General features: G+C 43.7%; 1 protein-coding gene across 1 annotated transcript in view; it reads left to right on the forward strand.

Annotated features, from left to right (window-relative positions):
• Positions 1–234: 234 nt before the first annotated feature.
• LOC147889082 (alanine aminotransferase 2-like) overlaps positions 235–12,669 on the forward strand; it is a 261,417-nt gene continuing 248,982 nt past the window's right edge. The window contains exons 1-2 of the mRNA XM_087392259.1: positions 235–803; positions 6,454–6,504. Of these exons, the coding sequence (XP_087248385.1) occupies positions 627–803; positions 6,454–6,504 (228 nt within the window). The 5' untranslated portion in view covers positions 235–626. The remainder of the gene's footprint in view (positions 804–6,453; positions 6,505–12,669) is intronic.

Consider the following 12,669-nt stretch of genomic DNA (forward strand, 5'->3'; position numbering starts at 1 on the left):
AAATTCAACAAGTGAACAACAAAAAGTTGGAACTAATTTCATTTATTGGTCTGACCACTCTCTTATTTACAAAATCATTGACCTCCACGCACGAAGGCCCTTGAATGTAATTTACCTTGTTGTTGAGAGAGTACAAGGGGCTTTAATGAAAGTCAAAAACGTGACGAGTGAGTCATTCATTAGTGAAAGTACAAAGCGACCAACCCTTGCCTCAGAGAAGCGTACCAACTTACCAAGCAAAGTTGGAACTTGGATTGGCCTCTCGCTCGTCACCCACTTCGTCACCTCGCGCGCCCCATATTCAGGGATGATGAGGATCATGAGAGACCGAGAGCGGACACGGACAGAGAGCAAACAACAATGGCACAATCAAAGAGACAGCCAGAGTTGCCTGGATGAGTGATGGTGTAGCAGAGAGACACTTTGATACCATCATTGAGACAGTGAGAGTTGCCTGGCTGAGAGATGGTGTAGCAGAGAGACACTTTGATACGACTTTGGGCTGAGAAAGAGAGAGAGAGAGAGACACTTTGATACGACTTTGGGCTGAGAAAGAGAGAGAGAGAGAGAGGAGGCGCACTAGTGCTCACGTCTATATAAGATTGGAGCATTGAATGTGAGACCCAATGAGACGGTCGGCCTGCACCCTCAAGCGTGCTCTAACCAACAAAACAGCTTTAGCTTCCCGTGCCCTTGCAATGGCCCCAACATCGCAAGCAGAACAGGCTCCAAAAGAGCTTGCTAGACCACTCTCCTCGACTACCTGGTCTCCTCCCATTACCATCGACACAATCAGTCCAAAGGTCCCCTCTTCGTCTTCATCTTCATCACTGTGTCTCACTTAACGTGCTGAGGTAGTTATGCTATTTAGTTAGAGGGTTGCTGACCCCTCAAGTGAGACATGATCTTTGAGCAATCGCAATTCCATCTTTGGGAGAACATTTCCACAATCAGTCTTTACGACGCTTCTGCCGCCTAACACGTTTAGTTCCATTGGGGCATGTGTATCGCTGCAATGCTCATTCCAAACCCATGTTCTATCTGGTGTTTGGAATCGGACTTCAACAAGTTGCATGTGCAAAATCTTGATTGCGAAATTGAAGGCTAAACAGAAGCTAGAATCGGATAAACTTTTTACCCGAAACAAAGAGCATGGGTATGCCAAGCTTGGGCCCTGTCGTCACTGAGAATCTTTCGTCTAATTTTTAGTGAAGGGAGATTGTGCAAAATAAGCCTCTCTCTCGACCGATTGGTTTCAAAACCGCGATTTCTTCTTCTTACACACTCCAACTTGACTTGTGCATGAGGGTTCGTGCTTCAAATCTTCCCAGTACAGATGGTGTCCAGAATAGGTATCTTTGACTGAGTACGTGCTCATATTATTACGCGTCAAACCTGAAATGTGTTTTGCCTGCTGCCTGAGAGGATGTTTGCTGTCAGAGATTATCCATGTGTACCAATCTCGAGCTTACACATCAAGGCTTAAGAAATTTATCCTTCAACCTCATCTTATTATTGACTACGAGATTTTCTCCCTCAGAACACAAGTATTGCTTTGTCCACAAACTACTACATTTTTTTCCCCATCTTGAATTTTTTGGTCTGATTTAGAAGTCTCTTTTATATTTATCCTCGTTATTCTGCATCGCTGTCTTTTGGACCGTAGTTGACTTTGTTGGCCTCGAGTGGACCATCATCATCATCATTACTTCTTAATTTTACCTGTTTTTCTTGTTGATATTAATCATTGTGTTTTGCAGCCTTTCACCATCTTGTTTAGGGGTAATTTCAGATGAACACGTTCTGTGTTTCCCACCCACAAGATCCATATTGCACATAAGCCCTTTCATAGAGCAAAAGAAAAGATGCCCCATCACTTTTATATTGCAAGTTCTTTTGGATTGGTTTTCCAAAGATTATCAATAAATAGACGGTGAAATCCATGTTTTTTATATTGCAAGAGTCAGTCTCCATACACCAGCAATTACAATATCAGAAGATTTCATTGTATGACAAGTAAACAGTGTAATCTATCTAATGAACAGACAGACAATCATCAAAAGATTGCCTGAGCGATATGCAGAAATAGTAGAGCATGGAAGAAGCAAGCTTTTCGAAGATTCTGTTTTTCATGTCTTTCCACAGAGTCCATAGTGCCCAGTATCGAACCCATGCAAAGAAAAGATCAAACTTGGGCTTGCATGGGTGAATGCCGAAGAGCCAAAAAAGCTTACCAAAGCAAGCAGTGGGAAAGCGGGCCTGGAGACACTGTTGAAGAAATAACAGGAAGTCACGGGTGACAGGGCAAAGCCAGAAAAGATGGGAGCATGTCTACAAACACGCGCACGCATGCACACGGGTTTGAGCCATCAGACACTAGACAAGTCTTACATAGAGCTAGATTAAAACACTATATGGTATAGATTGCCGTTCTATCTATTATTGTTACTCCTATTTAACTCCCTCTTTATTTGATGTCTATCTGGAAGCCCTTGGATGAAAGTGGTATGATGTATTAACTACGTAAAACTACATGAGCCTGTACATTCTGGGCAGTAAACAAGTGACATGTAGTTGGTTTGGGCATAGAGGACATATCAGGTGGTGCCTGACCGGGGACATCATAGAGAGAGCATGCATACGTATGCCAGACTGTTGGATCTATGATGGGGATGGCGACTTCCCCTCCGACAAGAGCCCCCATCCTATGGTAGGATCTCCTCCGCGAAAGGATCCGATCACCTCATTTATCCTATGTATGAGGAAATCCCGCTTCTTATGCTGTGTCACTCAGCGTGAGATCCGATGTGCCTTTGGTGAAGTCAAATGTCCCAACGCTCGCTCACGTGTGAGGTGGGCTCTCATCTCTCTGCACTCATCGTCAAACCAGGGATTCTAGGGCATCTTCCCATGTGGGACGCGTGCAGATCGAGTTGTGGGAAAGGATCTGGTGGCAACATCCTGTATCACTGAGACAAGGGTATCTGATGCATGTGCGAGGTCAATGCCCTCTCCAAGTAAGACTGGAAGCTCAGGAGCGAGGTGGCTCACGTACACCACGTCAAGAGCACGGTCAAGAGAGAGAGTTGATGATATGCTTTTATAAATATCCCCTAGTCCCAATATGATCTATGGGATTGAGTCTATACTACATACACTGCTCTTCTTCGGCTTCAAAACTGGAGATCAGAAATTCATAAGAGACTACGCATTGAGCACTTTGCACATGAACAAGAGGTCTTGAAGTCCTAGCACAGTTGTTCAACCATGCCGTATGCCATGGCTTCCCGCCTACTTAGAGCACCACCACCATAGTACGGATACACAAGGCAGGTGATTCCATGGACATTGGGAACTACCACACTCTTATGATTGGCCATATTCTGGGTAAGATATATGGGTCAGTACTAGAGAGCGTGATTAACAGCCGCTCATAGGGTCACGGGCAGCGGGCTCTTGGGCAGGTGGGTTTTCGGAGACAACACTCCACGCTGGGCCACATTTTCACCTTGAGGGCTATCATTGAGGAGGCGAAGTCGAGGCATCATAAAGTCTACACTTGCTTCATAGAATTTTGTAAGGTATTTGACACTGTCCCATGTTCTCGCCTGATCAAGAGGTTATAGGAGTTGTAGCTTCTAGAGATCATGATCTGAGGGGCCATGAGTCCATATGTGTCCGTTAGAGGGAGGGTACGTGCCCAGGAGGTCTATCAGATTGGGTTGAGAGCACTATCGGAGTGAAACAAGGCTGCTCCCTCTCACCGACTCTCTTCGGGCTCTATATTGATGAGATCACTTCCTTTGTGGACCGCCTAGGTGGAGAGGGCTCACTTTTGGCTGACCTGATGGTGCAAATACTGTTGTACGCAGATGACATAGTCCTCATATCTTCCTCAACAGAGGGATTGCAGGAAAATCTAGAGGCTCTGGAGATGTTCTACAGAGAGAGACTTGACAGTTAACCTTGGAAAAACCAAGGTTATGATCTTCAACACCTCGCGAGCAATCTCCCGTTGCCATAGCTTCACATATCGAGACAAGCCAGTGGAGATAGTGCAGTCTTACACATATTTAGGGGTGGTGTTCACCGGACTAGGTTTCATGATGATCCATGCAGGTACGGCACGACTCACACGAGGACGGGGTGCTCTGGCCCCCGACTAGAGAGGCCTCCAACGAAGGGTTGGCTTTTTGACACACTGGTGAGACTGACTGCTATGTATGCAGCACCTTTCAGAGGGAGTGATATTTCAGTGACAGAGTGGAAGAGATTTGAGAGGCTGCGGGTGATTATGGTATCCAGGATGATTCAGAGTAAGCCCTCAGTCACCCATGAGATTATACAGGCAGAGTCCACCATGACCCCTCTCCAGGTTGATGCCATCTTTCAGACAGTGACTTTCCTCCACAAAGTCTAAGCCTTACCCCAGTGGAGATTACCGAGGCTAGCATTGGAGTCTTTCTGGCGACTAGCAGAGAGCAGTGTTGATATAGCATGGTACGCATGGGTATCCACATGGTTTGATAGTCACGACATTCAGATGCATAGACTTCCCCCTTTCAGTACAGCATGGATGCACCACCCGAGATGATCCCACGAGATAAGATAAACCGTAACATACGGTTGGACCTCCTCCAATTCCATACATCTAGGGCTTGGGGAGGAGAGGAGTTCCCCATCAAGATCCAGTTCTACCATGACCAATTCTGAGGGTCTTGGAGCATGGTCTCGTCATCAGACCTCAGTACCTCGAGGATAGGAGAGTCTCACATGTATTGAGGATCGCCATCGGTCAGTTGCGAGTCTCGTCACATCAGTTGAGGGTCGAGGCAAAGAGAGCTGCAAGCATACCTAGAGAGCAGAGGATCTGCACACTATGCCGGATGGAGGAGATCGAGAAAGAGGAGCAGTTTCTATGTGTCTGCCCAGCCTATTATGAGATCTGAGGGCGATATCACTGCCTCTTTCAGGAGGGGCATGACACAGCTGATCCATTTTCCCGATCAGGTTTGTATTGGGCTCTATCTAATTGAGATGTGACGGTAAAGAGATATACTGATTCGGTAGACCAAAGAGCTGTGCATGTGTAGGTATATGTGGTCTCTTGTTCGACCACGAAAACAGGAGAGACTAAGGTTGAGTGTGGAAAGCATCATCTAACCGTGCTTTTAGGGGAATAGATCTTAGAGAGATTGAGTTGGTTCTCTTCATCCATAGATCAAGACATGACATGAGATTAAGACCACATGACACCATTGGAACTTAAGCCTGTGCACTTGGACTTGTAGGAGGTCGAGACTGAGGAGTATGTGCTGATGAGATTCCCCCAATACTATGAGATCCAAGGTAGATACCAATGCTTATTTCCCCCGGGATTTCTAGACATGAGTTAGGTCATCGACAATCTGGATCAGTGTTGTGGTACACAGATCACCACACACACTTTTTTTAGTGAAAACTTTGAGTGCTTTATATTACAAGATAGCTATCCAGGAAAAAACTGGTAAGCTGAAATAGTACAGATCACCACACACACACACACACACACACACACACACACACACACATTTATCATGTACTTCATAGGGGAGGAGCATATATTGTTTGGGCTGGTTGAGGATTGGACCTCAACCCACCTTACGGAGATGCCAGGTCAGCAAGACATTGGCTACAATATGAGTAGGCACTCGCCCATTTGGGGTACGATCTTTGCAACATCATATAGTCAGGCCGCTTCTTGACATCCAGGGGTTTACGGAGTAGAAGATTTCAGAGACTGATCTTCAACATGCTTCAGAGACAGTAGGATTCCTGTTGGACCCCAGCCAGGCCCATGAAGAGGTCAGATCTCATGGTGGGCTCATGGCTTTTCAGTTTTTAAAGGTTCCAGTCCTAGTTACATTAGATCTTTAGGTGCGTGTTAAAACTACATTTATTTTTTCTTATGACGTATTTCAGAGTTTGTTCTAATAGACGTTTTGGGCATCCCATAGACATTAATAAATCTTTATTTCTCTCCTTTCATGACTCTAAATCACTTGTTTTTTCCTTTGTTACCTTTGCTCTTTGATATTCTCAAAATTTTAGGTTTGGTATGTTCAAGTCCTATGAAGTTATAAGCAACGGCATGCTTTGAAAAGCACCATTATCTACACTGGAAGTTGGGAAGATGGGGGAACCTAGGTCCAGGCGTTTTTTCACTTCTTTGGTAGCCTCATTCAGGCCTTGATTTTCAAGGCTCTTTGTGAAATTCTTCATGCAGAAGTCTGCAACAAAATGGAGCCAGATCGACTTATTTATGGCTTTATGCTTTCCCTCTTTTAGGAGAGCCGATATTTAAGAAGTCATACGAATTGTTTCTATATGAATCTCATAAATGCTTCCATTTCATGAATTTTTAGTGCTTGTCTTGTCTACAACTTCTAGCTGATTTTGCCTTTTCCCCAACAGGTTCTTGAATGTGAATATGCTGTCCGTGGAGAGATTGTTGGACATGCAGAGGTATTGCTTTGAACCACATTACCATTTCAATGCATTGGCCATCTTATCAATAGCTTTTCTGACTTTCTCGGCTGGAACAATTTCTTTTGTTTTGATTTTGCAATAATTCAATTCTAAGAAAAACAAATAATTGTAACTTTTAGTTGATGCTCACCATGGCACATGCCAAGCTGTCACGTGCTATATAGGCAACTTGTCACAGCGACAAATATATTGTTCATGGTTGACAGTATACTTTTGCATGCATGGGTGACATATGCTGGTATGCCATTTACTTTCAGATATGGCAAATAAGGCTTTGAATAGAACAAAACATTGAATTTCGCCTGTACACCCAGCTATGTTTTTATTACTCATGTTTTGTCTTAGTGGAGCCTGGCTGGTTCAGAAACATTCAAACCTCTCTTAATATGGATACAGTACCATAGTTTTTTGATGCTTTAGCTAGTTGATTTTTAGATGGATATGTCCCATGATAAGATATTTAGAGGCAATATTCTCTGCTTCATGCTAGTTGTACCCCAGCAGCATTTTGGATTGCATTTGCATGCTATCTGTTCTGTTTCTAAAGTCCAAAGGGAGCACCATCCAGGTCTTCTGGTGTGGTTGAAATTATGAAAGTGTGCAGGTCATACCTCCCAATCTCTGAATCAGAAGCATGTATCTCCAATTGGTCATCACCCAAAGCCAAGGACCAAGATTGGATAGCCAAGAAAGTTGACAAGGAAGAAAATAAGCAGTGCGGAAGTTTTGCAGTGGCTTTGGGGTGTCAGAGAATGCACCATGCTCATAAGCACACTAGCATAAGCAACCTAGCTCGAGGCTAGTTTATACATGAAGAGAATGAAGATGAACAAAGAAGATCTCATAGAGATGCTGCCCAAACAGACTGAAAGAAGCTCCACATGCTCAAGAAGTGCCGATGCCAGTAGCCTCCAAAGCTCCTTGCGAGAGTGCCTTGTGAGACTTGACATTCGTTACCACAATGTCAGAATGCTTCAAATGCCACTTTCAAATTGGCAGTCCTAATCCAAGTAGGCAGTCAGTCTTCAGTTAGTATCGGATCAAAGTACACATATATTAAACAGAGGGGTGCATCACAAACGAGATACTAAAACAGAGGAAACTGTCACAGAGGGGTGTTCACACAATGTTTACCCCAACTTCTAAAATGTTCACTCCCAAAAGATCCCCTTTGAGGATTGGGCCCCTAATGTCCCCATTTTCCAGTTTTTACAAGACTACAAGAAGACAAATGTACGAGATTATGGTCAAGATGAACAAAGAAATTACCTTGCTGAACCAAGAGGTTCAACAGTTTAAGAACAACATGAATGAGATGGCCCAGAAAATGCTAGCCATGGACAGCAAGATAGGTATGCAAAGGTTCTGAGCATAGAACAGAAAATGGACAGCCAGTTAGAAAAAGGATATGCCAAATCACAGCATGGAACTGAAAATAGAAAAGGAAATATCTGGGCAAAAAGGGCAGGTAGAGACAAAGCATAAACTTGCACAACAGCTGCCAAAAAAAGAAGACATCATCAACACCATTGACGAGTTGGTCAATAGTAGAATGAGGGAGCAAAAAGGGCAGCAAGAAAAAGCTCTAAACATCAGAATTGTGGGGGTGGAAGAGAGTGAAAACGAGGACATTGAACAGGTCCTCACACATGTCTTTCAAAAGACCATGAACATATCTGCCACAAAATGGCAAGATGCATTCAGACTGGGAAGGAAGGGAGAAAAACCAAGACAAATCATAGTGAAATTTCAAGACGCACAGTCCCGCCTCAAAGTACTGAATCACAAGCATCATCTCAAAGGGCACTCCATATGGATAAACGAAGACCTCACGAGAAATCAATATGCCCAAAAACTCAAAGAGCTAGAAGTCATTAGGAATGCAAAAAAGGAACGAAAGAATGCCTATATGAAGGATGGGAAAGCAGTAATTACAGCAAACAGCAAAGGGGGAGAGAAACAAAAGGATAAATAGAATACAAAACCCTCAGGATCAAAATATGGAATGTGGAAGGATGGAATCTAGACAAGGTCATTGCATTAGAAGATGAAGTGTTGGAGACAGACATACTCATATAGTGTTGGAAACATGGGAGCATGAGGGAAATGAATCCCCAGAAATGAAGGGGTTCTTGAAGACATCAATGTGGAATGCAAAAACACACATGGGGGGGAGAGGTTTTGGTGGGATTGCATGTTACACTAGCATGACATGGCAGAAATCAGGGAGAGTGATAAAGAAGGATCCACATAAACAAACTAGAAGAAGAAATAGCACGCTGTCAGACGCCTTCCACATGCCAAGAAATGAGTGAATGCATGATAGACTTACTGCAGAAAACAGCTCATGAATGCTTTACAAAAAGCAAGGGGAGGAGCAAAGGCATGCCCTGCAACCACTGGTATGATCAGGAATGCAGAGTAGCAAAAAAAGCATGGACAACAGCAGACACAACCGAGAAGGAGGACAAAGCTAGAGCCTACAGAAAGTTGGTAAGAAACCAAAAAAGAGAGTTTCTCAAGAGCAAACAAATTGAGAGCTTTGATGAGCTTAAGCAAAATCCCAGAAAGTTTTTCCAAAAGCTACATGGCAGCATACCCCAAGAGAGGAAAGCATCATGGGAAGACATGATAGATTTCGTCAAAGGCCTCTATGAGAGAGAGGGAGAAGAGAGGGTCAATAATAACTTTTCCATCAAAGCTGTAAATGCTGTCATAATAGAGGAAGATGTGGGAAAGGGTTTGAAAAAGCTCGCGAACGGAAAGGCTCCAAACATACAAGGGCTAGTGGCTGAAATGCTGAAATGGGGGGGTGAGAAGACAAAGAAAATGCTCACTACACTCATGAATCGAGCCTTAGAAGAAGGCTTTCCCAAGGAATGGCAGCTTAGCAGGATCGTACCAATCCATAAGAGCGGGGACAGCAAAGTGGCCAAAAACTACCGCACCATCATGGTGAGTAGCCTAATGGCCAAGTTATATGGCACAATAATTGAGCAAAAACTGAGCAAATGGGCAGAAGAGCAAGGAGCCAGGGCACCATCCCAGGCAAGGTTTCGTCCTAAACATTCGACAATAGACCACTTGGTTGACATATGGGCTGCAACGGAGGGGTCAAGAATAAGAAAGAAGCTGTCTACTGTTGCTTTGTAGACTTTAAGAAAGCATTTGACACAGTTCCACGCAAAAAGCTATGGGAAAGACTGGAAAAGCTCGAAGTCCCTCAGAAAATCAGAGAAGCCACATACAGGTTATATGAGAAAGTATTAGCTGAATTAGTGCAACCACTTGTAGATGGCTCATGCTCTGAAGGAAAAGTCATCATAAGCAGTGACATAGGAGTCAAGCAAGGCTGCCCCCTCTCACCAACTCTCTTTGGTTTGTTCATCGATGAATTGGAAGAGTGGATGAGAACACACAACGGCGAAGTTGTCCAAATTGCAGGCTATGCCCTCTTATTGCTTATTTATGCAGATGATGTAGTCTTCTTCGCAAAAAGCAAGAAAGAGATGCAAACACATTTGGATACACTGGGAAAATTCTGCAAACACTCAAGAATGCAAGTCAACCTATCCAAGACAAAAGTGATGGTGATTGGGACTCGGAATAAACAGGTTGATTTCACTTTTGAGGGGGAGCCTCTTGATAGTGTCACTACATACAAATATTTGGGGCTGGAATTTGCAGACACTTACAAGTGGAATGCATGTGTGGAAAAAAGAATCCTAGGAGGTTTGAAAGCTTTATATAGCTTCCAAAACAAGTGCAGAAAGGCATACTTGTGGAACTGGGAAATGAGAAAGTTTTTGTATACCATGCTCGTACAAGCAGTGGTCCTATACGGGTGTCCAGCTTGGGCACCTGGACTCTCCAGGGCCTACTAGAACCGAATAGAGACTTTGCATAAACGATTTCTCATAGGGGAGTTAGGGGTGAAGGCACAAACACCATACCCCATCTTGTTGGCTGAGACAGGTATGATACCTCTCGAAGGAGAGGCATTGTGCCAATTGATGGCATACCTCAACAAAGTTGGAAAGATGGACGCCAATAGGATACCACACAAAACAATGGAAGCTACGCGAATCGCTAGATGGCACAAAGAGGGGATGAAATGGATGGAATTATGGGGTATAACCGCTGCTGACATCCCCGAAGATGCATGTGAAATCAGGGAGTTAGTGACGCAGAGAATGCTACAGAAGCTATGGCAAGAACCGGGAGCAAAAATGCAGTTTTATAAGAAGGAAATCAATCCGATGGACAGCTATGGAATGCAGAAATACCTCGGGGAAGACATATCAATATTTAAAAGACATTTAAGCTGTAAAACCAGAACCAGCTCACATGATCTCGAGGTGGAGAGGGGAAGATGGGCAAGACCCAGGGTACCAAGAGAGGAAAGAGTATGTAAAATCTGCCCCGCAGGAGAAGTAGAAAATGAGCAGCATATACTCCTAATATGTCGAGCATATGCGCAAATCAGAGAATGTTATGGGGGCAATAGAAGCAACCTGAAATCCCTACTGGAGTGGCCAGCCAAAGAGCTAGGCAACTACATAAAGGAAATTTTAGAATATCGCAACAAAGTACTTGGTCTAGCACACAGGCTAGCACAACAAGTACTCACTGCATAGCACATTTATACTATTTTCTTTCAATGGATGTAAACAATCACTACTTGTTGATAGTGATCACTGTCCCATAGATCCTGAAGGGTCTCACGAGGACGTTAATACAATCATATCATATGAGAGGATAGGAGATAGATTAGATAATGCACACATAACTGCTCACAACTGAAGTGTTGATTTTAAATTTTTTTTTGCTTGAAATAGACTTCTATTAATTTGAAAGAAAAACCCGAGAGAAGAAACTCAAGGCATAGATACATCATGCGGAGCATGAAAAACTTGTGGTAAAATACCACTCAAAAAGTATAAGCAAATGACAAACCAGATAAAATATACCTTTGTACAACTAGAATATATCCAATCATACAAATTTAGAAAATTTGTAGTTCTAAAGTCAAGATTGTTGCTGGAAATGCCACCTCATGCTTGTGATGGTTCAGAAAAGAAAGGATAACTCTCCACCCTCTGAGTGAAATCATTCTCCTAGCCGAAGCAGACCTAGAAGATTCTTGCGTCCTTGAAAAAGAGGCATCAAAGTGTAGATTATGTCTATCCAGATACTGGCCAAGGCATGAGCTGGGTGGACCTAGGTGCCATTAATAGCCTCTGTGCATCTAGATCTCCAATGTGCCAAGCAGTGATGCTCGCTAGAATCTGTCTACTGATGCATGTGCAAGTCTATATTGAGAGACAAGGGCGGCATGAAGTCGATAGAACTGTACATCAAGGTACTGAATCGTGATAGCCCAGGAGGAGTCTTGGCTCTCATAAAACTTGAGGCCCGGTAATTCAAAGCCAGTCCATTGAATCCCAAGTAATGAAAAACTTGGAGAGAAAAACTTGTGCAATAGTTCTGCTATCCCATCCCAATGATCCTGGCCTGTTTGCACTCTCGGAGGCAAGGCTGAATAGACTCACCAGCTAATAAGCACTGACGACAAGAGGAATCAGCCTCAAAGGTACTACTACGCTGATTCACTGCAATCCTTCCATAAACAAAAAATGAGAAGAAGAGAGCAAATTTCTTTTTCTCAGGGATTTCCAGATCCTTCCTCTGAATCTCCAGGGTGTTCTGAAAGCTTTCCCCATGGTGAGACCTTGCAGTAATCTGAAATTTTCTGGCAATACTTACTGTGAAGTCAAAGAAAGGAAGACCCTTTGTGCGGTGGTCTGCTACAATCCACTCCTACTCATGTGGATCCCATTGAAGATACTTTATGGGGATGGACAAAACCTTCAAACACCAAGAGTAAAATCCTTTCGATGAGGGTCTAAGTACCAGTTAGAGCAAAATAACACTACTCAACAAAGCCCACTACTTTGACTGGCTCCAAGCCCACATAAAAAACCATATCAGAATCAGAAGGCCTAACTAACCTGCCTCCGGACTGCACATTGAAGATCAAAGTGTCCTCACCTCTGTCCCACAAGAGACCTATGACCTGAAGAGGAACGCCTATGCCTGAGAAAGCACCCATCCACTTGATACGGTATGCTATCACCTATC

The sequence above is a fragment of the Dipteris shenzhenensis genome, chromosome 21 (genome assembly GCF_047967505.1).
Source record: "Dipteris shenzhenensis isolate YYH24624 ecotype China chromosome 21, Dip_SZ_1.0, whole genome shotgun sequence".
NCBI lineage: Eukaryota > Viridiplantae > Streptophyta > Polypodiopsida > Gleicheniales > Dipteridaceae > Dipteris > Dipteris shenzhenensis.